Source organism: Zosterops lateralis, assembly GCF_965231275.1.
Source record: "Zosterops lateralis genome assembly, chromosome: 26".
Lineage (NCBI taxonomy): Eukaryota > Metazoa > Chordata > Aves > Passeriformes > Zosteropidae > Zosterops > Zosterops lateralis.
The window spans coordinates 5,132,195-5,157,667 of record NC_139786.1 but is presented as its reverse complement, the minus strand read 5'-3'; the positions used below and the strand labels follow the sequence as shown (position 1 = coordinate 5,157,667).

The 25,473-nt window shown below is 57.4% G+C and overlaps 1 protein-coding gene across 1 annotated transcript; it reads right to left on the bottom strand.

Moving 5' to 3' along the window:
- Positions 1–524: 524 nt before the first annotated feature.
- LAMB3 (laminin subunit beta 3) lies at positions 525–25,473 on the bottom strand (the record flags this gene model as incomplete). Its single annotated transcript, XM_083878297.1, has 22 exons — positions 525–969; positions 1,380–1,533; positions 2,547–2,723; positions 3,177–3,318; positions 4,282–4,489; positions 5,290–5,434; positions 6,418–6,621; positions 7,737–7,945; positions 8,888–9,048; positions 9,804–10,176; positions 10,561–10,672; positions 11,511–11,710; positions 12,365–12,520; positions 12,603–12,791; positions 13,942–14,065; positions 14,569–14,744; positions 15,013–15,076; positions 15,467–15,646; positions 16,047–16,120; positions 16,287–16,401; positions 24,530–24,684; positions 25,425–25,473. The coding sequence occupies 22 exons, from the start codon at positions 25,471–25,473 to the stop codon at positions 833–835; spliced, it is 3,504 nt and encodes a 1,167-aa protein (XP_083734423.1). The 3' UTR covers positions 525–832.

The window sequence follows — 25,473 nt, the reverse complement described above, 5'->3', positions numbered from 1 at the left end:
CTAGAAACCTCCCCGTGTCTGACAATAACACAGCAAGGTCTGAGCTCTGCTTCCAAGGCTGTAACTGCACAATGAACACTTGCTTAATAAAGCTGAGATTTGTTTTGTAGAGTGCCTCCTGGTTATTCATAGAAATCTGATGTGGGAATGGTCTGTTAAGTCCCTGCTAAAGCTTTCCCTGTGCATCCCAGACCTGCTCCCGCTGGTGTTTTTCTGGCAAAATGTTCTGTGGTAAATAGAAAGCAGATTGTGGCAGAGAATCAAACAAGACATCTGACTTCACCTTCCACTATGAGCCTGTGTTTGTCTGATTTGCATAAATATAGGTATGTTGTACAGAGACAGATAAAATTCTCCATTTCTCTGATGTGCTTATTTGAAGGAAGATCTCAGAGGGAAGTACTGAAGCCACGGCATGTTTGAAGAATTAACTGCAGCACAGATAAAAAGCTTTAGAAGACCCCACAGGAGGGCTTTAATTTGAACAGTGAAATTCAGCTTAAAGAGCTTGAATTGGCTAAAAGAAGAAAAAAAATAATGTCCTGCTTTATAAAGCCCTCTGGAAATAACAACCTGGGGATGTGTTTATTTGCCATGGGAGCCTGATGTCTCTCCCCCTTTCTCCTCCAACCACTGGGCAGCTTCAGCCAGTCCAACCCTCTCCATGGGGCTGCTCCTTCGGTCCAGTGCAGCTGTTTTCCAGAGGTATAGAAAATTAACTTGCTAAAAATAGGGATATTGGGCACAGGAGAACTCCAGCTGGCAGATGGGAGTGAGTGCAGCAGTCTGTGTGTGCAGAGGAGGCAGCCATGCCCCGGGGCACGGGGGCTGCTCATGAGCAGCTGTCGTAATAGGCAACTTTCCTCTTGATGGTGTCCCGGATCCTTCCCACCTGCTCCTCCAGCCCCGACAGCCGGGACATCCTGGACACCAGAGCCTTGTTGCCTTCCTGGATTTCCGACTCTAAAGCTGAGGAGAGAGGGCAGGGAAGGGGAGGGTTACGTGGTGAGGTTGGGCTGAGCCTCCACCTCACTCCTGCACAGCTCTGACAGGGCAAAAAAACCAAGATCCTGCACTCCCTGTGCTCCCCACCCTCTAAACAACCCCACAAAACACCACCCCCATTAGTTTTGAATGCCAACAAGCAGAAGTGAGGGTGTGGAGAAAAAGGGGAGCACAGTGGCACTGCAGGCAGGCCTTCCCTTCATGGTGGCACCCTGGAAAATCCTCAATTTCCTGGCACAGCACCACCAGCTACAGCCCAAACCCCACCCTCTCCCTGCCCAAAGTGCATGGTTGTCTCCCTCATCAATCCCTCCCCTCACACCACAGCAATCCAAGCTCTTCCCCAGGGCACGACGACATTGTGAGAGCCTTACCTTCCATCCTGAGCATGATGCCCATGGTCTCCTGGAAGAGAGCCTGTGCCTCGCGGCCGATGCTCTGCACCCTCCTGCCCTGCTCCCCCAGCTCCAGGCCCTGCCCCATCCTGCCCTGCAGCTCCGAGTACAGCTCCTTCACCCGTGCAAAAGCCTGGGGAAAAGCAAACACTGCAGGTAAGATCCAGCAGGCTGTGGAGAGGGAGGATTTCCAGAGTTGAACCCTGTTTGGATATTCAATGGATAATGCACCAGAGCTTTGTCCCTGTCACCAAACAGCTTGTGATGCACTCCAAAGCTGATAGACAGCTCCACGAGCTGCTCTGCCTCAGGCAGGACAGACCAGAAATGAGTTCCCAGCAAAGGGTGTTAGGACTGGGAACAACTCTGGAGAAATCCAGCAGCAGGATGATGCTGTGATGTGACAGCCGTGACCTGTACAGGAATGTCTCCAGAGCCGGGGCACAGCTGGCAGTGCAGTGCTGTGCTGTGTCATTGTAGGACACAAAAGAAAGATGAGAAACTCCAAATATTTCAGAAGGCAAAGTGTGGACCTGATATGTTCTGAGCCTGAGAATTGCTGAGCTCTTCCCAAGGGAAACTTTTCAACAGTTTTCTTTTTCCCAAAACAACCTTGTGTAAACAATATTCCTTTCCCATAACAACAGGTGTTGTTTGCTATTTCTCTTACTGAGCCAATGGGAGAGGTGTCAGCCCTATGAACCAATAACAGTGTGTTATAAAAGAGCTGAATAAATTGTAAATCAACCTTCTGATTTCTACTGCCTCCTGCTTGGAGTCAAACACTTTTAATTTGTGTCCTATTGTGACAGAAAAGAGCATAGAAAAAAAAGATTCATTTTCTAATTCTCACTACCTTTTATAAGGTGTTCCCATACAGACTTAACATGATTGGGGTGAATAGGAACGACACCTCTCTGATCCCATTGGTTAAACTAGAGAGACAGCAAAACATCACCTGGAGAAAGATTGTTTTGAGAAAGGAGAGTTGTTTGCCAAGATTGTTTTAAGAAGAAGCTTTCTGGAGAAATTTCTCCTTGGGGAAAAAGTTAGCAGCTGCCAGCAGGCTGAAATCTCTCAGCCCCAGAAATATCAGGCCCACAGTGCTGTGCTGCGCTGGGCACAGCCCCAGCCCTCAGTTCGTACCTGCTGGGCACTGCTGGCCCTCTGTGCCGCTGTCCCCGCCATGTCCCTCATGTCCCCAGCCCGCAGGAGGTTCTGGTCAGCTCCGCTCTGCAGCTGCTGCAGCCGCTGGGCCAGCCCGGCCAGCCCGGCCCCCACGGCCACCACGCTCCTCTCAGCTGGCCCCAGGACTGCCTCGATCTGTGGGCACAGGGACCCCCATTGTGGGAATACACAGGACAAAGAGTAAAACAGACCAAATTAGCATGTTTGATAATCAAGATGCCATGGCAGGAACAAACAGAGCTCTGAAGATTGCAGGAGATGGGATTAAGCCTGCCTATGGGAAGAGAAGAGATTCAGTCAACCCTCTGCAAGCAAAAGTTGTTGTAAATGTATGAGTTGTCTGTATGATCTTTTAACTTTTCCATTGTAGTGGAAAATTATTAACTTTCCTGAAATGGTATATAAGCTTTTGGAAAACCTGAGTAAAATCAAATTCTGATCACCGAGTCAGTCTTCCCGCCTCTCTATCAATCAACACCCCGTCAGTAGAGCAGTCACCCCAAACTCCCCCTGTGCAGGGACCAGCCCTGCTGCCTGCAGGACACACACAGGGACAGGGACTCAGGCTGGGGCCTGGGCATCCCTCACCTCATCCACACGCTCCTGGATGAAGCGCAGCGAGGAGCCCGAGCCCCTGAGGTGCCCCTGGGCCTCCAGCAGCAGGGTGTTGGCTCTCTGCAGGGTCCCCACCACCTCCTCCACGCTGCCCTCCACGGCATTCGCCCGGTTCCTGCGGAAAGGTGGGAAACAGCCAGGAGTGAGGGTGGATAAGGGCACAGACTGGAGGTCCAGGGAACAGAGGTAAAATCAAGAAGCAAGAGAGGATGGCTGCTGGGAAAGCTGCAATCTCCCACCCCAAAACCCACATGTCTGGACTCCAGCAGGTTTCCTTGTGAGAGAAACATCAGTTCCACTTCACAGCCTCGAGATGAGGACACAAACTAAGGAGGGGAGAGAAACACCTTCCTTCAAACTAGTCAGAAACGTTTATTTCACGGTGCATGACAAGGTATCAAAGGGAAAGCAGTAACCATGGAGGCAGTTCCAATGAACAGTTTTCTGCTCACAGTGGGACTGCTCAGGCCGGGTAACAGAGCTCTGGAGAACGCCAGGCTCCCCTGCCTCATCACTTCCAGCGGGTTAAGCAGGTGTCAGACACTGCCAAGGAGTTTACAGATTTATCCTGCTGACCTTCTCACTGGGGTATTGCTGCAAGTCAACTTGTGACAAAGCGGATGCTCCAAATTGGCAAGGATACCCTGTAATTACTTTTTAAGGGGCCGTGGAATAATCCTCCCAACTTTCACCCAGAAAACAAAGAGCCCCTTGACTCTCCCTGTGCTCTCTTGTGCAATTAGGATGTAGGTCACCAATATCAGCTAATACCAGGGCAACGCTGTCATCTCCCAGCACAGGCACTCAAGATAAGAGAAAAGCCTCCACTGCTTCTGATAAAGCCCTTCTTGTCCTGGTATCTATAACAGGAACTATTCTTGGGAGATTTATTCACACTGGGGCCCCAGGGAGGTGCCTGGAGATTGCAGACTCATTTTTTAGGCACTGGATGGACACAGAAGATCCTGGCCTAAAACTTCAGATTGTGCAAGTCAGGGCAGCTCGGGCAGAGCAAGACTTGAACCCAGCTGAAAGCCACCAGTTCCACCCCAGCTGAGGGCCTTGAACCCCCACCGACCTGGCCTGCTCTGCCTCCTGCTGCAGCCTCTTGGCCCTGGCGATGTCCTGGGCTGTCTGGGCAAGGATGTCCTCAGGGCACTGCAGCTCCGCCGCCAGCTTTTGGATCTCGGTCATCCTCCTGCGGACTGCAGCAGCGTCCGTGGGGAGGCGCAGGGACAGAACTGACTCACTGATTTCCTGGATGGAGGCAGGATCCGTGTCCTTGTCTGCACAGACAGCACACAGGCAGCGTCAGGGAAGGTGGGAGTGCAGGGAGGAGGAAGGCAGACACCCATGCACATCTCACACACATCTCCTCATTCTAGACAGCGCATTCCAGCCAGGATCCCTTCTGAATTAATCTCCTTGAATTCCATGCACTTCTCATTCACACCAGCAGAACTTCCAGGAAACAGCTGAAATGATACCTTGAATTTGGCAATGATAATGCCATGGCTGAGCCCAGAGCAGTCAGGCAGCCCTCACTGAGCAGATGAGGGTGTGTTTCAAGACAAGCCTTTTTTCATTTCAGAAATAAAAGTTAGTAAATCAGAAGCAGGCAGACCTCAAGGGACATTAGCCCAGCGATTAGCTCAGAAATATCTTCACTCATCATTAACACCAGGCAGCACCAAATGACCTGATTTTCTTATTCAGCTAATGCTCAGGAGGCTCATTATGTTATTACAATCTGTCTGTGAACAATAAGTCATCCCATCAGTTTGTAGGACAACAAGGAATTCTCATCTGATTAACAGCCTGCTCCAGAGGAGGGTCATCTGTCTGTCTGTCTTTCTGCATCAGTGGACGTGGCCAGAAAACCTCTCTGCCTCAGGTCACTGCTGTCTGCAAAACCTCATCCCTGGAATGTCCAGGGAATGCCTGGATGTGTCACTCAGTGCTCTGGGCTGGTGACAAGGTGGGGATCGGACACAGCTGGGACTGCGTGACCTTGGTGGCCTTTTCCAAGCTCGATGATGCTCTGATCCCACAAACAATGCACCGAGCAGCTGCACCCCAGAGGTACCTGCCAGGAAGCTCCGCAGGCGCTGCAGGAGCTGCCGCAGGCGCCGCACGTCGCCCTGGATCTGCGTCCTGCTGACACCCAGCTGCTCCGCCAGCCGCCTCACGCTGCTCTGGATCTGACTGGCCGACAGCTCCGTGGTCTCAATCTGCACACAGCAATGCCCTGGTGGTGCCTCTGCCCCAGCCAGAGCCCACAGCCCTGCCCCAGCTCTGTCCCAACTCTGTCCCAGCTCTGTCCCAGCTCTGCCCCAGCCAGAGCCCACAGCCCTGCCCCAGCTCTGTCCCAGCTCTGCCTCAGCCACAGCCCACAGCCCTGCCCCAGCTCTGCCCCAGCCAGAGCCCACAGCCCTGCCCCAGCTCTGTCCCAACTCTGTCCCAGCTCTGTCCCAGCTCTGCCCCAGCCAGAGCCCACAGCCCTGCCCCAGCTCTGCCCCAGCTCTGCCTCAGCCACAGCCCACAGCCCTGCCCCAGCTCTGCCCCAGCCAGAGCCCACAGCCCTGCCCCAGCTCTGTCCCAGCTCTGTCCCAGCTCTGTCCCAGCTCTGCCCCAGCCAGAGCCCACAGCCCTGCCCCAGCTCTGCCCCAGCTAGAGCCCACAGCCCTGCCCCAGCTCTGACCCAGGCCAGGCACGGTGCTGTTCCCTGTTCTCACTGGGCCAGGGCTCTAAAGGACTGTAAATATTAGAGGCTGAGGGTTGGATCTGCAAAGGAAGCTCTCAAAGAGGGACAGCACCATTTAGCTTTTAAAAACAGCTTTGAAATGGATTTTGAATTACTTTGAAAGGTCACTTTCTCTTTGCAAGGCACAGAGAGAAGCTTCAAGAGCTCTAACACATGAACTCTCTCTGATTGTATCAAATGCATCAAACCTGCAGAATCTGAGAGTTTTCCATATTCCATTTCCATATTCCCAGCCCTTCTGCCATACTGATCACAGCCCAGGAGGGAGACAGGCTTCCTTGTGCCGTGGAGGCAGGACCCGCGCACACACAGGGAGCCTCCCACTCCAAAATTCCTGGGTTTCTGAAGCTGCCCATGGGATCAAGCCTTAAGCAGAGTTCAAGGTAGGTATTCCTCACTCTGTGCTGTGGTGAGCAGAGGTCTGAGGGGACAGGCAGTGCCCACACTCACCAGCTGTGCCGTGTCCTGGAGCCGGGCGCTCAGGCTGCTGAACTCCTTGGTCACCTGCCCGGCCGCAGCTAGGGCCCCTCTGGCCAGAGGGAAGAGGCCGTGGCAGGGCTGGCCAGCCCCACAGACAGAGCTGTTGTCCTGAGGGCACAGCAGCCCCTGGCAGCGGGCAGGGGTGCACGGCTCCACTCGGGCCCCTCCGCACACCTGGGCAGGGAGAGAACAGCTGGAGTCAGGCTGGACACATCTGGGTGCCCACGGGGAGGCAAACACAGAAACAGGGATGGCAGGCCCTGCCAAGGGAGCTGGGAACTGCTGAGCCTGTGCTGCAGGAGCTGTGTGGATACAGGAGAGAGCCCAGCAGGCTGGCAGTGACACAGATGGCACAGTGACACAGGTAGCCCACCTGAGCTCACACTTCAGGAGCTCTGTGGGCACAGGAAGGAGCCCAGCAGGCTGGCAGTGACACAGGTGGCACAGTGACACAGGGGAAACACCCCAAAGCACTGGAGATGGGAACTGCTGAGCCTGTGCTGCAGGAGCTGTGTGGGCACAGGAGGGAGCCCAGCAGGTTGGCAATGACACAGGTGGCACAGTGACACAGGTGGCACACAGGTGACACAGGTGGCACAGCCCGAAGCGCTGGAGATGTCAGAGAAGGGCAGCCAGAGCTGTCACCTGAGCCAGTGACACCAGGTCAGCACGGCCTCACCAGCCCAAGCTGGGGCAGAAACAGGAGCCAAGCCCCAATGGCTCACAGTGAGTAACTGCACATCTGTGTGGAGCAACCTCTCTGCAGAACAACCCCAGTGCTCTGTTTGCTTTGGGGGAGAGCAGGGTGGGGAGCCCCTGGAGAGCAGCAGCAGTTGGGACTCTGGCACCTGGCAGGGTTATCCCCAGACTGTCCCTGCAGCAGGGGACCAGCACAGCCAGGCCAGGCTGGTGGCTCAGAACGCGCCGGTGCCCCCGGCAGCAGAGAGGGGAGCCTGGTGGTCTCCACAGCAACAGACACCGGAATGGATCTCCATGGCAATAAAGCAGCGAAGGAGAAATGAGAGAAACCTCATCCAGAAATCAAGTGGGTCTTGGAGACACAAGAAGTGACAGGAGAAGAGTCCCCGGAGGGAAAAGCACACGGCTGGGAGGGGTGCAGGGCAGGGCCTGGGGATCCCTGATCCCCCCAGCCAATTCTCCAGCCGAGTGTGCCTGGACAGAGCCCCGGCCCTGCTGTGCCTGGGGCGATGCAGGGCTGCAGGATGAGACCCCCTGAAAGCCACACACACCCCGTGGGGAGCTGAAAAAAACCTGCTCTGCATCTTCACCTGGTTGATGACGGGGGTGAGGTCGGGGGCTGAGGCCAGCTCGCCCTTGAGGGCCAGCAGCTTGGCCGTGTCCCCGGCCAGGTCCCCCTGCAGCCCCGCGGCGCTCCGGCGGCTCTCCCTGGCCCGGGCCAGCAGCGCCGGGGCACCCGCGGCCAGGCTGCTGGCGCTGCTGGAGCTCTGGTAGGCAGAGCGGATGGTCTGGAAGGCTCCTGCGGGAATGATAAAAGGCACAAATGACTCAGAAACGTGGCGCGGCCCCTCGGGGAGGCACAGCCTCTGCCCCGCGGTGTGCACAGGAGAGGGCGCAGGCAGGGATTAGTCACCAGGGCATCACCAAAACCTCCCTGTCGTTACAAAACACCTTTCGGCCGTTCCCTCAGCCAGCCTGGGTCTCCTGCAGGACTGAACTCAGCGTTGGGGTTAAAAGGCTGAGAGGCAGGCATGGGTTTTGGCAGGGCAGGGCAGATTTCAGACCCTTTTCCCAGCTCCTCAGCAGCCCCATGATTCACCCCCAGCACAGGCTGGAAGGAGGCAGGCCAGGACATGGAGCTCTGAGAGGACAGAGGTGCAGAAGGAACTGTCCTGGTGCCACTGGGCACGGCTGGCACATCCCTGTGCTGTCTGCTGTGGCAGGGAGAGGACAGCAGGGAGGGGACAGCAGGGAGGGGACAGCAGGACCAGGAGCTGGAGCAGAAACTCGTGGCAGCACCAGCATCGTCATAGGGCTCAATTAGCTCTTCCCCTCGCCAGTGCCTGACAGGCCCCTGGCTCTCCTCCCCACCCTCCATCCCCTCCATCTGTGCACAGCCTCCATTCTCCCGGTGCCTCCTGCATTCAGGGACACCCCCCAGCAGGGCTGTCCCCTTCCCACCCCTCCCTGGCAGCAGACACTGTGCTGGTGGGGAACAGGAGCACAGAATGAGCTGCCAGCCCCAGAACAGCACAGCAAACACCCCAACAGCAGTGTGACAGCCCAGGGCCTGGACCAGGCTGCACAGGAACCATCCCCCTCACTGGAGGGGAGATCTGTGTGCTGTTCTGAGGGTGACAGCAGGTTAAAAACCCCTTCTCATCCACCCAGCCAGGGGGAAACCCCAGGCAGTCATGCTGAATGACTGCAATGATGAGATGTTGCAGCTGCAGAGCTGTACCTGACAGGTCTGTGCTGCGGCTGCTCTCAAACTGGCTCCTCTTGCTCTGGTACTGGGAGTTGGTGGAAACCAAGCTGCTGTTGAGGGATTCGAGCTCCCTCAGTAGGGAGGCAGTGTCACCCAGGAAATGGAGGTTGGGATTTATGCCTTGGACCTGCTCCCTGGGAGAGAAAAAGAAAAAAATGTGAATTAGGTAGAAAGAAAAGCACCTGCAGGCAGAGAGCAGGGCTGAGAGGGCCACCTGTGCTGGGGCAATGCCAGCACCTGGCAAAGGGGCACTGCTGAGCCCAGAGATGGCCAAGGACACACCAGGGCCTTGCAGGTTTGCAGAGAGAGGAGCTGGGCTGCAGCCCCTCCACAGCAGGGCTGTGCCCACCCAGGGAGCAGGGATGCTGCATGTGCCCTGAGTGCCACCACGCAGCCCTGAATGCCACAGGGCAGCCCTGAGAATTTCACCACACAGCCCTGAGAGTTGCACCACGCAGCCCTGAGAGTGTGCATGCCTAAGTGCCACCATGCAGCCCTGAATGCCACCAGACTGAGTGTGCCACCACGCAGCCCTGAGAGCCACCATGCAGCTCTGAGTGTGCCACCACGCAGCCCTGAGAGCTACCAGGCAGCCCTGAGAGTGTCACCACACAGCCCTGAGAGTCACCAGGCAGCCCTGAGAGTGTCACCACACAGCCCTGAGAGTGCCACCCCGCAGGCTGCCCACGCTCCTCCTGCCTTGGGGACATTGTGCAGGGGACAGGCACACATGGAAGTGCTGCTCTGCTGCTTCCCTGCTCCCCTCGTGAGCAGAGCCAAGCGTGGCAGGGACAGAAACAAAGCAGAACTCGTGCAAGCAGCTCCCAGGGAAACCCCAGCAGCCCCCCGTGGATCAGGGACACTCCGCACGGCCAGCACCGTCCCTCACCTGATGGCAGCGAGTGTGCTGCCCAGCTGTGCCAGGCCCTGCTGTGTGACAGCAGGGTGGCTGAGGACACCCTGTGCCTGCTGCAGGTTTCCCTGTGCCTGTGCCAGGCGGGGGCCCAGCTGGGAGCCCCCCGTGCCCGGGGGCAGCAGGGCCGTGGCGTTGGCCAGGCCGGCCTGGCGCTGCCGCAGGCGCTCGATGTCCCCGCTGTGGGTGTGGAAGCAGGGGTGGCACAGGTGGCAGCCGGGGTAGGGGCCGCAGTGGCCCTGCTGGCACTGGTCACAGCGGGGCCCGGTGACACCGGCGCGGCACAGGCAGCGGCCCGTGGCCCTGTCACAGCCCGGCTCCTCCGTGCCCTGGAAGTCACAGTCGCACTCTGGGACAGCAAAGGGGGAGGGAGAGAGAAGGTGGTGGTGAATAATTTTACATCAGTATAAAACCAGCCCCTTAATTAGGGTTAATGAGGTCCCAACCCAGCCTGATATCCATCCCCTCCCCAGTTGGGACAAAGGTGGCACAGGCAGAGCCCTCAGGAGCTGGCACAGCCCCTGACCCTACAGGGCCAGCCCAGCGTGGTTCACCCAAGGCTGCTGGGAGGGCACTGGTGGATACTGGCAATGAACTGGGAGGCTGCTCCAGAGAGGAAATCTCTCTTACCAAACAGCATGGGAACAGGGATGTCAGGACATGGGCCAGCTGCTCCTTTTCCCAGGTAATCCCTGATCTGACACGGGAAATCCTGACGAAACCACAGCAGTACCTGTGCACCCTCCCTGTGAATCTCTGTAGTGCCTGGGGGGGCACTGCTGCTGCCCCAGGGCCGAGCACGTCTGTCCTGTGTAGCCGTCCCTGCACGGGCACTGTCCTGTGAACTGAGAGGGGATCACGTCAGGAACACCCAGTGCTGGGCACCTTCCTGGCAGAGCTCTCCCCGTGCTGCTCCTGGCCACCAAAACCAGCACACAGGGCATTTCCTCCTCTCAGCCTGTGCCCGGTGCACACCCGAGGTGCCCGTGCCAGGCTGCAGCTCAGGCACAGGATGCAAACAGGCTCCAAACAGCCCCAGCACCACGAGGAGGGTGTTCAGCCTTGTTTCAAAAACAAAGCAACCGCCCACGAGCAGCTGCTTCGATGTCTCAGGTCTCCTCCCCACGCTGAGCTCGTTTGGAACCTATCTGAGGCTCTTAGAATTTGTCATGGTTTGGGGTTTTTTTACATTTAATTTTCCCAGTTGGCTCTTAAGCCTGAAGTGGCACACATGCTTTTCATTGACAAATGAGCATAATTAACTTCCCTCGCCTCTATGAAGATGTCTTATTAGGACTTCCTTGATAAATATCAGGCTTGTTAAAGTGACTTAATCTTGCCTCAGTAATTACCACCTTCTTTCATTCTCCTGAATAGTCTGTCGTGGTGTTTTCTAAGAATCAGGAGAAGGAAAATAGGAGTGGGATGCACTGGGGAACACGCAGCTCTTTTTGTGGATGTTCCTAAGGATGGGGCAGGACAAAGGAGATGGATTTGATATTCTGACAGGTCCCCAGAGAGGGGACACTGACCCCATGGCTCTGACACCCTGGTCTGTGCAGCTCAACCCCCGAGAGCCCCTCACAGCAGCTACGTGGAGTCAGGAGAGGAAAAAACACAGGGAAAAGGAAAGGAAACGCTGCTGCAGGAAGAGGAGCAACCCCGAGGCTGCCCGGCGGGTACCTGGTTGCACTGGGGGCTGCGGGAGCCGCGGGGGTGGCAGGCACAGGGCCGGCAGCCCTGCCCGCTGCCCAGCCCCCAGTGCCCGGCCGCGCACTGCCCGCAGTCGCTGCCCACCACGTTGGGCAGGCAGGAGCAGCTCCCGCTGTCACCGTCACAGGGCACCGTGTCCTGCCGCGTCCCCAGGACATTACAGGCGCATCCTGCAACAGGGAGAGCCTGGCTGTGATGGGAGCAGCCTCCCGGAGGAGCCGCAGCCACCCCGAGAGGGGCTCTCCCTCTGTTCCTTCCCACCTGAGCTCGGGAGATCCGCATCTGGTTCTGACAGCCCCCCCCCCAAAATGCTGCAGCAGGAATTGGAGCCCGAGGAGCCTCAGCATCCCCCAGCCCAGGGGACAGGAGTGCCCTGACCCACAGCTGCCCTGCTCCCTGCATGGCCTCACCCCCTGAGCCCTGGGGACAGTGCCCTGACCCACAGCTGCCCTGCTCCCTGCATGGCATCACCCCCTGAGCCCTGGGGACAGTGCCCTGACCCACAGCTGCCCTGCTCCCTGCATGGCATCACCCCCTGAGCCCTGGGGACAGTGCCCTGACCCACAGCTGCCCTGCTCCCTGCATGGCATCACCCCCTGAGCCCTGGGGGCACTCAGGGTATGGCTGCGCCACCCCAACCCCCACCTGCCCTGTGCTTTTTGTTAAACCTGCACCTGAAGCCACCCCCAGACTGAACAAGGAGCTTTTATAAACCTTCACAAAATGGGCCCTTGGCTTGAAAACCCCAAACCGCTGCTGGGCAGGACCCGGGCTCCTTTTGGAGGGGACACCCCAGGGGCAGGGGGGGTCCCAGGGGTACTCACTGCGGCACCCAGCAGGGTTGGCCCCGGCCAGCTGGGCAAAGCCTGGCTTGCAGAGGTGGCAGCGGTGGCCCTGCACGTTGTCCTTGCAGACACAGCGCCCTGTCCCCGGGTCACAGGCAGAGCCGGGCACAGTGCCATCCGGGTCACACTCACAGGCTGCCAACGGGCAAGAAAGGTCCCAGCTGAGGGGGGCAGGTCCTGGGGAAGGGGCTCAGGGGGGTTTTGGGGTGTCACTCACGCAGACAGGCCTCGGGGTGGCTCAGCTCCTGCCGCGGGTTGCGGAAGTAGTTGGTTTTGCAGCGCTCGCAGTTGTTGCCCTCGGTGTTGTGCTGGCAGTTGTCACACACCCCCCCGCTGACCCCGCCGCTGGCCCGGTACAGCTCGGGGTCAAAGTGACACGAGGACGAGTGACCATTGCAGTCACATCCTAAAAAAACCCAGAAAAGGGCTCAGTTGGAGATGGCATTGTGCAAACCCCTCTGGCGGCAGCAGCATTGGCACTAGAGGGTGCCCAAGGCTCCTGTGTGACACGGTGACACCCGGTAACAACCCCACAGGGGCTGGGCACTGGTGCAGCCCACAAGAGGCAAAGGTGCTGAGACACGACCCAGACCCACAGAGCCCCAGGGCAGGGGGTCAGGCCTCTGGCAGGGCAGGATTTGGGGTGGGGAGCACTGGCATTTGTGGGGGTGACTGTCCTTAGCAGGGGCCCAGGGCAAGGGCTGGGGGCTCTGGTGGGGCAGGATTTGGGGCTGGAGGCTCTGGTGGGGCAGGATTTGGAGCTGGAGGCTCTGGCTGGGCAGGATTTGGGGTGGGGGGCAGGGGCAGGATTTGGGGCTAGGGGCTCTCACGGGGCAGGATTTGGGGCGAGGGACACTGGTTGTACTCTGGCACTCGTGGGGGTGGCTGTCCTCAGCGAGGGCCCAGGGCAGGGGCTGTGGGCTCTGGTGGAGCAGGGGACCTCAGGTGGGGCATGATTTGGGGCTGAGGGCTGAGGGGGGGCAGGATTTGGGACAGGGAGTTCTGGCGGGGCAGGATTTGGGGCAGGGGGCTCAGGCGGGGCAGGATTTGGGGCTGAGGGTTCTGCCGGGGCAGGATTTGGGGTGGGGGGCACGGAGGGGGCACTGGCCATATGCTGGCACTCGTGGGGATGGCTGTCATCAGCAGAGCCCCAGGGCAGGGGTTCAGGGCTCTGGCAGGGCAGGATTTGGGGCTGGGGGCTCTGGCAGAGCAGGATTTGGGGCTGGGGGCAGGGGTAGGATTTGGGGCAGGGGGGCTGGCTGTACGCTGGCACTCGAGGGGGTGGCTGTTCTCAGCGGGGGCCCAGGGCCGGGGGTAGGGGCTTTGGTGGGCCAGGATTTGGCTGGAGGGCAGGGGCAAGATTTGGGGCAGGGGGCACTGGTTGTACGTTGGCAGGGCAGGATTTGGGGCGGGAGGCTCAGGCGGGGCAGGATTTGGGGCAGGGGCACTGGCAGGGCAGGATTTGGGGCAGGATTTGGGGCAGGGGCATGGGCAGGGCAGGATTTGGGGCAGGGGCATGGGCAGGGCAGGATTTGGGGCAGGGGCAGTTGCCGTACGCTGGCACTCGTGCGGGTGGCTGTCCTCGGCGGGGGCCCAGGGCCGGGCGTTGAACAGGGCAGCGCAGCGCTCGCAGTGGGGCCCGGCCGTGTTGTGCTGGCACACGCAGTGAGCGGGGACCTGCTGCACAGACAGGGCATCACCCACCCTGGGAACAGCACCTCAGGACAGAGCCTCACCCTCCTCGTGCCTATCCAGGTCATGCCCATCAAAGAGCTTCCCACAGCCCATTTTTGGTCACTGTGGCCAAGGTGTCCCAAGGAGCACCCCAGGCAGGCAGTGGAGCCATCCCAGCGGTGTCCAGGCCCTTGGCACCCCAATCCCAGTGGTGCCCAGGCCCTGGCACTCCAAGCAGAGCCATCCCAGTGGTGTCCAGGCCCTTGGCACCCCCGTCCCAGTGGTGCCCAGGCCCCTGGCAGAGCCATCCCAGTGGTGTCCAACCCCTGGCAGCCCAATCCCAGTAATTTCCAGCCCCTGGCCCCCCAAGCAGAGCCATCCTAGTGGTGCCCAGCCCCTGGCATCCCAATCCCAGTGGTGCCCAGGAGTCTGACAGAGCCATCCCACTGGTTTCCAGCCCCTGGCAAAGCCATCCCAGTGGTGCCCAGCCCCTGGCACCCCGAGCTCACCGTGCTGTGCTGGTCCCCAGCAGGGGCACAGTGCTCGGCATGGCCGTGGCAGAAGCAGCTCCCCAGCACCTGCATCTCTGTCACGGCGTAGAAGGTGCTGGGGGCGTGGTACCCCTGGCGTGGGATGTGGGGCAGCTCCGTGAAGTTGATGCGCAGGTTGGTGAAGGGCCCCAGATCTGGGGGGAATAGGGATGGGTGTGAGGGGCAGCAGAAGCTCCTTGTAATTGGTGGGGAGGGCTTGGAGCAAGGGAAGGAGAAACTGGCACAAAGTGCAGCAGCTGAGCCATCAGCAAAGACCAAATGCTGCTCCTTGACAGCCCAGACGTGCAGCTCAGGGTTCCCCAGGGGTTACCCCAGCTCAGCACTTTCTATCACTGCAGAGAGAACCACGAGGAGCCTCATTCCCCTCTCCCCTCTCAGCTCTGGAGGAGGCCCATCACTCACTCTCAATGGCTTGGCTGTAAGAGGAGCTGATTGTAGAGCCCAGGTCTCGGACACTGAATTTCACCTTAGAGGGGAAAAAACCAGGTTAAACAGCAGGGAACTGGAGCTGCTCTCTGCTCTGGGCACTGTGTGCTCTGGACTTGCCTCTGCACAACGTCACTAAACACAGGGACAGCCTTAAGAGCTGCAGGAAGCCCAACACACACCTCGCCCATCACAGAGCAGCAAAGGCTTTCCTGCCAGAGCAGTAGGAACTTTCCCAAGGACTGCCCTCAGCAGTGCTGGCTGCCACGGTCCCCACCCCTCACCAGGTGTATGAGGCTTCCAGGTCCCCTCACCAGATGCACAAAGCTTCCAGCCTCTCACCAGGTGTACCAGGCTTCCAGCCCCGCAGTGTTTCTGCAGCATCACCCACCCCAACCCCACAACCACACCGGGAATCCCCGGTCCGTACCGTGCCCCCGTGCAGGGGGTGTCCCTGCAGCTCCTGGCACCGGGGGTCCTGCCAGCTCTCGGGGGGACCGCGGGGCACGCGGGGGAAGGCGGCGGCGCAGTCGGAGGCCAGGTACTGCAACACCTGCCACGTCCTGCCGCCGTCCTGCGAGCGCTCCATCAGCATCGCTGCGGGCGGCGACTGCGGGAGGGGACAGGGACAGACACGGGGCTGGCACCGCAGGGTGACACCTCGGGGTGACACCTCGGGGCAGGGACAGATACACAGGTGAGCACCACGGGGTGACACTATGGTGTGACACCACGGCATGACACCTTGGGGCACGGAGAGACACACAGGGTGACACCACAGGGCAGGGACAGACACATGGGGTGATACCACAGGGCGGGGACAGACACACAGGTGAGCACCACGGGGTGACACTATGGTGTGACACCACGGCATGACACCTTGGGGCAGGGAGAGACACACAGGGTGACACCTTGAGGCAGGGACAGACAGGGCTGGCACTGCAGGGCAGGGACAGATACACGGGGTGACACCACGGTGTGACACCTCGCCAGCTCCCACAGACACCAACCCTGAAGTGCAGCACGACACTGTCCAGCTGGAACATCTGCTCCAGGTCCAGCTGCAGGGACACGCGCTCCACACCTGCGGGCACAGAGCGGCACTGTCACAGGGACACACCGGGGACATGGGGAAAATAACCAGCCATTTCCTCCTTTCCTCCCCATTCACAGAACTCAACACCACTCCCTGTGCCCCTCAGGGGGTTACTGGCAGCAGTTTGTGTCCCGGTGACCCTGGGAGCCCTCACCGTTCTGGGACTGCCACCAGCGCGCGCGGCCGGCCGAGGACAGGACGTTCTCCACGCGGTGCCCGCTGTAGCTGTGGGGCAGCCTCGAGTCACACCTGCAGCACTTCATGCTCCACTGCAAAGGAAAGGACAGCAGGAGTGACCATCCCCAGCATCCCATCCCGGAGGGAAAGGCACAGGGGGTGAGGAGGAAAGGCAGGGTGGATTCATTTAAGGACCAAAGAGCATCAGCACAGCTCATTTAGGGAGAGCTGAAGGACCACGATCAGCAAGACTGATGACACACAGGCCTCAAGTGCTGCCCTCCACACCTTGTTAAAAACCACAACTCAAGGTTTTATGGACTAAAAACTAAACCCAAAGTGCTTTTGGCTAACACAGATTTTTGGCGAGTCACCATCACTGCGGTTTTTTTAAGCAACCCCCTCTGGTTTCCACAGCACCAACACTTGATAGAAAGCCCTTTGCAGCTTTTCAGGACTGGTTTGCCCTTTCCACACTGCCGAGGGGCTGTCTGGTGAACACAAGGGCCTTTCTCTCCTGTCCAAGGGCTCTCCCCGAGGAGCAGAGCGGGAGCAAACAGTGGGTGAGAAGCCAGGGGGTGGGAAGTCGAGTGGCTCAAAGTTCAGCCCTTCACTTGAGCAAGTGACCCAAGGAGTAAACAGAGATTTAGCGCGGGGAAATGAGGGGACGGGAGAAAACCGTCCCCCGGGAGCAAACAAATACCCAAAATGTCACCAACCAGGCAACGCTCCCTGCAGGCACCAGCAGCCGCCACCGCGGGGCTCCTGAGCCAGCTCAGAGAGGGGCAGGAAAGAGATGGAGCGAGAGGCGGCAGAGGGGAAGGGCTGGACAGCAGCCAGGGGGAGAGGCAGGCACGGGGTGGGCGAGCAGGTTGGGCGAGGACCACCAGGAAAGTGGGATGGAGACAGCCGGGTGAGGCCAGCGTGGGGAAGGGCAGGGCCTGGGGGATGGGGAATTAATTAGGAGATGAGGAACTAATTAGGAGATGGAGAATTAGGAGATGGGGAAGTAGGAGATGGTGCCAGAGCCCACAGCAGCATCCCCAGGGCACACGGGGGGACTGAAGCATTTGGAGTGGAGCAAACGCCAGGGACTGCAGAGACCACTGGGAGGGGAATGATGCTGCTCAGGGCATGAAATTATGGGCTCAGCACCCCCAGGCTGGTGGAAACCAGGTTATCCAGAGAAATTGTGGCTGCCCTATGCCTGGAAGTGTCCAAGGCCAGGTTGGATGGAGCTTAGAGCACCCGGGGACAGTGGGAGGTGTCCCATGACAGGGCACTGAACTGCATCATCTCCTGAACCCAAACCGTGTGGGATCCTGAGCTGTCAGAGCAGCAGAAGAGCTCCCAAATGGAGCAGTGGGACACGTCTGTCACACAGACACAGCCCGGAGCCTGGGGGTTCAGGGAGGATCAGCAGAGATGGCAGGAGCCAGCCCTGATGGCTCAGAAGGGTCACCCTGGGTGCAGAGCAGGTCTGGGTCTGGCAGGGGCACAGCTGGCACAGGGAAGGCAATGAGATACCCTCTGCAGGGCTGCCAGGGGCTGCAGTGGCTTCGGGTGACACCAGAGCACAGGCAGGCTGGCACACAGTGGGAATCAGCTTTCAGTGACTGAGCAGGGACATGGAGTGACAAGTAGCACTTCACAGCCACCTCTGTGCTAAAACTTTCCACGGGATGCCTAAAACAGAGGAGTCAAATCCAGCCCAAACCCAAAATAGGGCCCTTCACAGGGAAGGGACAGGTCTGTGCTCAGGAGGGCAGCAGGAGCTGGCAGCCACTGGCCATGGTGACACCACAGCTTCTGGTTTCCCCTTTAGAAATTAATCCATGGTTTGCAAAAATTAACCTGTGGTTTCATTCCTACCACAGCCCAGAGCTGAGTCTGCTGTGTCCCAGCCTGGGAACCCTTCCCCAGCTGGGTGCTCAGTGAGATCCTCACTTGTTTCCATATTTTCCACAATCTTTATGTTCTCTGTCTATAAATACCCCAGCACAGGAGTTGGCAAACTACAATATTTATAACAATATCACAAAGTAAGCAAACATAGCACTGAGAATGTATAATCATGCAATTTCCCTGGCTCTACCAGTGAGAATCACAAATAATTTAATCAAGACTAGGCAGAACTCATCTCAGATAATGGCCAGGAGCAGCAAATTGTCAGGGAGCTGCAGGAATTATCCACAGAAATAATCTACTGAACAATTGCCAACGGTGATTAAACTTCCCACCAGTTCTGACTGTGCTTAGCAAAGGAGGAAGGAAGGTTTCCTGCAAGGGGAAAGGTTAATCTCGGCTAAATTATTCATTAGGAGTGACTGGTGCATACTTATGAGCTCATTGACACAGCTGGGGACAGCGGTGCTCTGCAGCAGCCACCATGCAGCTGCAGCCCCATTCCAAACATGGTGCTAAGTCAAAATGAAGCTTCAGCTGTGTGAGAAAAACCCTTCCCAGGCAGCCCAGGGCTGTGCTAGGTGCAAAAAAAAAAAATTTCCTTAGTTTTTTAATTAAGACTAAAATTAACACTGGAAGCCAAATTCATTTCACATCCTCAGAGTAAATTGTGAAAGGCCTCTATTGCACAACAGCAGGATTTGCTCTTACCAACTGTGACTATGTGTCTCAAAGTTCCTCGGGACAGAGGGAATTACCAAAAATGACAGCCCAAAACGAGGAGAGATTCACCAGCACATACCTTTTCCCAGCTCTTTCCCTTTTTTTTTTTTTTTTTTTAAATTTTTTTTTTTTTCTTACCCAGGCTCAGTGGATCCCTGGGAGCTGGGCCAGGATCACACGAGGGCTGCAGCTCTACGTGATAAATGACAAGGGAGATTTTGGGGTCTATTCTGGGTCAGTCACCCCTGGGCAGTGCTGCCTCCCAGCACGTCCTCCCCTCACTGCCAGGCAGAGCACTGGGCTGTGTTTGGGAAGGGGTGGGGGCTGCCAGGGCCCTTTTAGGAAGGTAAAAGAGGGTCAGCAAGGAAATCACTTCTCACCCTCTGTGCCTCCAAGCTACTCCAGAGTCAACCAAAGTGTGGCTTATGGAGGTTCTGGGATTCAGGGAAATCCATTCCAGGCTTTTGAGAGATAGTCCACAGCACAGTTGTGTGAGAGGGAAAACTACTGTGCTCAAAATAGATAAAGTCATGCCTCAGAAATAAATGGAAGGGGGGAAAAATCCATTAAGAACAATTTGAAAATGCCCGAGTGTGGCAGCTGAGCAGGTTTGTGCTGCTCTCCTCCTGCCCGAGCTCGTGACCCAGCTCCTGAGCAGCCTCTCAGCTCGTGCAGGGGCAGCCAACCTCTCTCAGGTTTAACCTGATGGCCCCAAAGTTATTTCAGGAGCTCCTGCTGCCATTTTAACATGAGCAGAGAGCCCTTGAAATAAAAACCTCCTGGCACAGGAGCACAACCCGAAATAAACTGCACTTACTCCTCAGCAGAAAGGGAAGCTGAGCTTGGAGCAGAGACCTCTCATAGCTGTGGGGACCTCGGGGGTCCCACACCTGACCTGGCTGGTGGCAGGGAGAGAGCACCGTGTCACTCGGGCTCCTGGCACTCAGCCTCCCACCAGGCAGCTCTTGCACAGCCAAAGTTCCACAGGGACAGCAATCACCATTCCACTTTTATCTGGGAGCAATCTGGGAATTCGTGCAGAGATTTGGGGTTATTAAACAATGGGGGGGGGGCAGCAGCCATAAGGTACCTGGGGGACAAAGACACCTGCCAAGCCAAGAGATGTAATTCCCAATTCCAAGCCATTTTCTGCAGGACAGCTCTCTACTCCAGCACTGTTATCTGCAGGACAGGGCTGTGCCAGCCTCCTGGGGCAGGGCTTGCCATGCCTGTGGAGAAATCCATACATTTGCCATGGGAAAAGGCAGCAGAAGTTCCCATGGCTCTGTCACTGTGGCTAAACTTCACAGTGAGCAGCTGGTGTTCACTAGACTGGCCTGGGATTCAGTTTTGGAGCACAGATCTGTCACGGAATCATGGAGTTGAAAGGGATCACTGAGTCCAGTTCACAGCCTCAAAATCCCAGCCTGGGCCTGAGGTTCTCTCTGCCATGACAAAAATGTCACTTCCTTACCCAGCTGGTTGGAAATGACACCGAAAAGGAGCTCTGGGGTGATGCTCAAAACACAGAGAGAGGGCTCTGCCCCCAGCTTGGTTTTTCAGAGGGGGCAGCAGAGATGGGGGAAAGCCACGAGCTGGACAAACCCAGCAATGAGGTTTAAGGAAATGAAGTACCTTTCCCTTAAAAGCAAGCACGTGGGTGCTGTTTTCCTCACCCCATCTGTTATCACATCAGCAAAATTTCATCTCAAATCTGCCAGGATCGTTTGACAGGCTGCAAACCCCAAACTGCACCAGCTTATCCCACACCCCACACACGTCCTGCTGCGAGGCACTGACGAGGTGTCTCCCAGCATGTGTCAATCTGCAGCCCTGAGGCCAAAAAAATGAGATATAGCAAAGGGAGGAGGGAAAAATAATGGGAAATAGGGTTTTTCTTGGGCAGGTAGGGGCACATCCCTACAGCCAAGAGCAGGGTGTGCCCAAATGCCTGAGTGAGATAAGCCCTGAGCAGCAGCCTGTGCTTGCTGCCTTACCTTCAACCCCTCAGGAGCACAAACTATTCAGTGCAAAGCCCTGACTTGACAAGAAAACCCAAAATGAAGAGCCATGTTTTGGTCCCATCCAACCACAGCTATTCCATGGTTTTGTGGGTGTGTTGTCCCCGTGAAAAGCTCTCTGTGGGGCTGGAATTAAAGTGAGCAGGGAGGAGGAACAGCTCTGCTGGGGAGGGCTCCCAGCTCCCTGAAGGACTCAGGCAGGTGGCCCGGCAGATGTAAGCACAGCCAGCCCCAGCAGGGCTCCAGATCTGTCTGGCACTTCCCTCCTGGCAGACATTGGATGGTATTTCTGGAAGCAGCCAAAGAGGAGTCGGTGCTGAGGCTCCAGAGATGCTGCAGAGCAGCCCTGCCAGGCAGCTGGCACCATCCATCAGCAGGAGGGAGCCCTGTGCTGTGCCAGGAGCTCACACGGGCTCACATCCCCCTCCCCTGCCTCCCACAGGCTCCTCTGGAACCTCTCCTCTCATCCCCCGTGGATGGCTCCAGACACCAGGGCTGACAGAGGTGACTGCCCGCCCTTCACATCCACCAAGTGCCCATAAAGATCAGGTGAGGGAAGGCAGAAAACCCCATGCGAACAGCATTTTAAATACCAAAATATCAATTTTAAATATCAATATCTGCCAGGGCTGGGGGGTGAGGACTCACAGTCACATCCCCCAAGCTGCTCCAGAAGCACCAGCACAGGGACACAGCCCTGCTCCTGTCCTGCCTCCTCCCCCTGTTCTCTGGCTCAGGATCTCACAGGGATGCTCAAGGTGTCTGTCAAAGCCACTCTGTGCCTCCCCTTGGCTGGGGGTACCAGTGGGAGCTCCTCAGTGCTCTGCATACATTTATATTTACATATATAACATATATATTTCCAAATATTCTACGGTTAAAGGAAGAGAAGTGTTAACTGAGGCTCGAATCACACCTCAGCCCATCACAGCCCTTCACGCCGATCCTTTCCTCAGCACCTCCCAGACTCCAAACCCACCCTCGCTTCTTTTCCTATTTTATTTCATTTCCCTCCCCAGCCGCCTGCGGCACTGGGTGGTTTCCAGGCCGGGCCATTGGCCTGCCCGGTCCCACCTCCCATCGCTGCTCCGGTCCCTGCCCTGAGCTATAAATGGCAGTGCTGAGTGTCCTTTTTGGCTTTCACCGGGCTGAGCCCCCGCGCGGGGATGGAGCAATCAGGAGTGCAAAGTATAAAGGTTAGAGGGATCTGGAGCCGGGGCAGACAATGGAGCAGAGGCTGAGGTTGATGAGTGACCACCAGAGTTACAAAAGAGGCCCCTGGGGCCGGCAGGCAGCGCTGGCAGCCCCGGGCACCGCAGCAGTGACAGCCACCCCTCGTCCCATGCCCTCTGCTGAGGTTGCAAAACCACCTCCAGATTTGTACCTATTTGGCAACTGAACAAGAGCAAAGCTTGTAACCAAAAAAAGACTCCTAGGAGTCTATAAATTAAACGTGCTTTCTTTTTATAGGACGGGAACAAGGTCCAGTTTTGCTTAAATTAGGGAAGTAGAGAAAGGGAGGGAAAAGTTAGGAAATGCTGAAGCCGTGGGGATTTCTCCCGAGTTAAGAGTTGGTACAATCAAACCTCCATCAGCAGTTACAGCTGCAGAACAGAAATCAGGGGATTTGCTCTCCGTAACTCTGAATCTCTCATTTCAATAAAGGAAAGGAGCAAAATGTAAGGAAGTGAAGACATTCCCAGAGCTGGAACTGGAGAATTCAACTCAACATAATGTTAATTATTCCACATCCCCTTTAACCCTGGTATTGTAAGGCAAGGGATGAGGGATATGAAAACCAAGTAGTTTGGGGATTTGTAGCCTGGAAGAGACCACTGCAGCCTTGTTCCCTGCCTTCACTCCCCAATCCTGCACCCAGCCCACCCCTGCTCCAGGGGAAGCACAGCCAGCAGAGATGTCCAGGCTCCACTTCAAAGATTACAAATGATGCAGAGGATCAGAGTGATGCCCTTTGAAAGAGCTCCCCTGGTCAGGCACGGGGGGTAACCAGCCCATTCCAGCTGCTGTTAGGATGAGCAGCTTAATCAAGGTTTTGTCCACACTCACTTCCCAAGCACAAGGCCCCCATGCCCCATTTTCAAATAAAAGTCACTGCCAAAAGTCATTGTTAAATTAAGAGGCACATTAATGAGGCGCATTAATGAGCAATTTTCCTCATCTATAAGCAGAAATTTGGAAGGAAAAACTAATAAAGCCATGGGAAGCAGCAAGGCCTTATTTGTGTGGTGAGCACAAATCCTGATCCCTGGGAGCAGAGGAGCTCCAGAAAAAGGGAGAGGAAATGCCTGACTGTGACTGTCAGCCCGGGACAGGCCCTGAGGGAGGAGAGATGCTGCAGCCAGCCCAGCATCCAGGAGGATTTGCTGCTCACACCCCTCTGGGCCGGGAGCTGCCCCCTCCCTGAGCTCAGGGACAGTGGAAACCTCTCCAGCCCAGTCAGAACATCACTGGCTCCACAACAAACCCACTCACAGCCTCATCTGGCCTTCAGTCTGCAGAGCAGTTAAAAGCAGGCTGACTCACTGGAGCTGGGCTTAGTGCAGAAATCACTGCCCCACTGGAGCGCTGCCACCTCCTTTCCTCTGCAGCAGCTCTTCCAAAACCTTTCCTGCCTGTCCTGCACGGAGCCCTCGGGGCTCCTCCCCAGGCGCTTTCGGGGTTAACAGCAGCCACAGGAAGGCTGTAGGAAGTGCTCACAGCAGGGACACATCACCCCTGCGGCTCTCAGCTCTGCTCGGGCAGATTTATCCCTAAACTCTCCCTCTGGTTGTGGAATCTGGGAATCTGCAGCTGGATGAAGCATTATCCCCCAGCAGGATCTCCTGCCCCCGCACACAGCCAGGCACTGGAAACTGTTGTTCACTTTAGCAGCTTTTCCAGGTCTTTGTGACAGACCTGAAACGTTCCCATTCATGACAAGTATAACATGAGTTTAATTTATAACTAAAACATCCCGAGTAGGAGAGTTTGGGGTATTTTGCCCACAATGCTCCACACCAGAGCTCTGCTGCCCACACCCGGTCCCTGCCCTCATGCCCAGGCCCTCACCCCTGAGGGTGGCAGAGAAAAGCTCCAGGAGACTCTGCAGGTGCTGCAATGGCCCAGCAGGGCCGGGAGGGGACACATCCCAGGATCACGGGATGGTTTGGGTTGGAAAGGACCTTAAATCTCATCCCATTACACCCCCTGCCACGGGCAGGGACAACTCCCACCAGCCCAGCTCAGAGCCTGAACACATCCCTGCCAGAGGGAGGGGAGGATGGGATGGATGAAGGCATTTCTGTGCCTCAGGGGGGGTCAGGAGCAGGGGCTGTACCTGCCAGCAGGGATGGGGAGGATGGGATGGATGAAGGCATTTCTGTGCCTCAGGGGGGGTCAGGAGCAGGGGCTGTACCTGCCAGCAGGGATGGGGAGGATGGGATGGATGAAGGCACTCCTGTGCCTCAGTGGGGGTCAGGAGCAGGGGCTGTACCTGCCAGCAGGGATGGGGAGGATGGGATGGATGAAGGCATTCCCGTGCCTCAGGGGGGGTCAGGAGCAGGGGCTGTACCTGTCCGTGGGGGGTGCAGTACGTCTCGGGCTTGCTGAGGCCGCAGGTGGAGGAGGCTCTCAGGTGAGGGGCCCGTCCCAGCAGCAGGTCCCCGGGGGGAGGGTAACAGGCCCCCTGGGAACAGGCTCTCTGCGCTCCCAGGAGCCGTGGGGCAGCTGGAACAGTGGGAAAAGGGATCAGGGCTGTGTCAGGGGGGCACAGACACCAACCAGCCTCACAGAACAGGAGCTGTGTGCTGCTGCACCAAACCAGCCACGCTTGGGATAACCCTCCCAGTGCAGGGGCCAGCACAGAGAAGGGGATTTCACCCCTGAGGGACCTTTATTCTTTAATAATAGTGTTTTGTACTGAGAGTTACTTCCAAAACACTTCCTTGCCCTGGCCCCAGGTTTTGGGCTGTAGAGATGCTCTGTGCCTTGCCCATCAAACTAGCCAGCCCTGGTGGTGTCCCCTGTCCCCAGAGCCCGCCCATGTTGGTGTCCCCTGTCCCCACATCCAGCCCACACTGATGTCCCCTGTCCCCAGAGCCATCCTCAGTGATGTCCCCTGTCCCCAGAGGCAGCCCTGGTGGTGTCCCCTGTCCCCACATCCAGCCCAGGTTGATGTCTCCTGTCCCCACATCCAGCCCAGGTTGATGTCCCCTGTCCCTAGATCCAGCCCAGGTTGATGTCTCCTGTCCCCACATCCAGCCCAGGTTGATGTCCCCTGTCCCCACATCCAGCCCAGGTTGATGTCCCCTGTCCCCACATCCAGCCCTGCAGCTCAGGACAGAGAGCAGCAGCCTCCTGCCATCCCCCAGCGCTGTGATCAAACCCAGGCTCTCTGCTGGCACAAAGCTCCCATCAGCAGCGGTGCTATTCAGCCAGCGGGAGCCCCGTTCCTCTGGGAGCCTTACCCAGCAGCACAAGCACTGCCCACGGCCACAGCTGGCAGCGAGGCTCCAT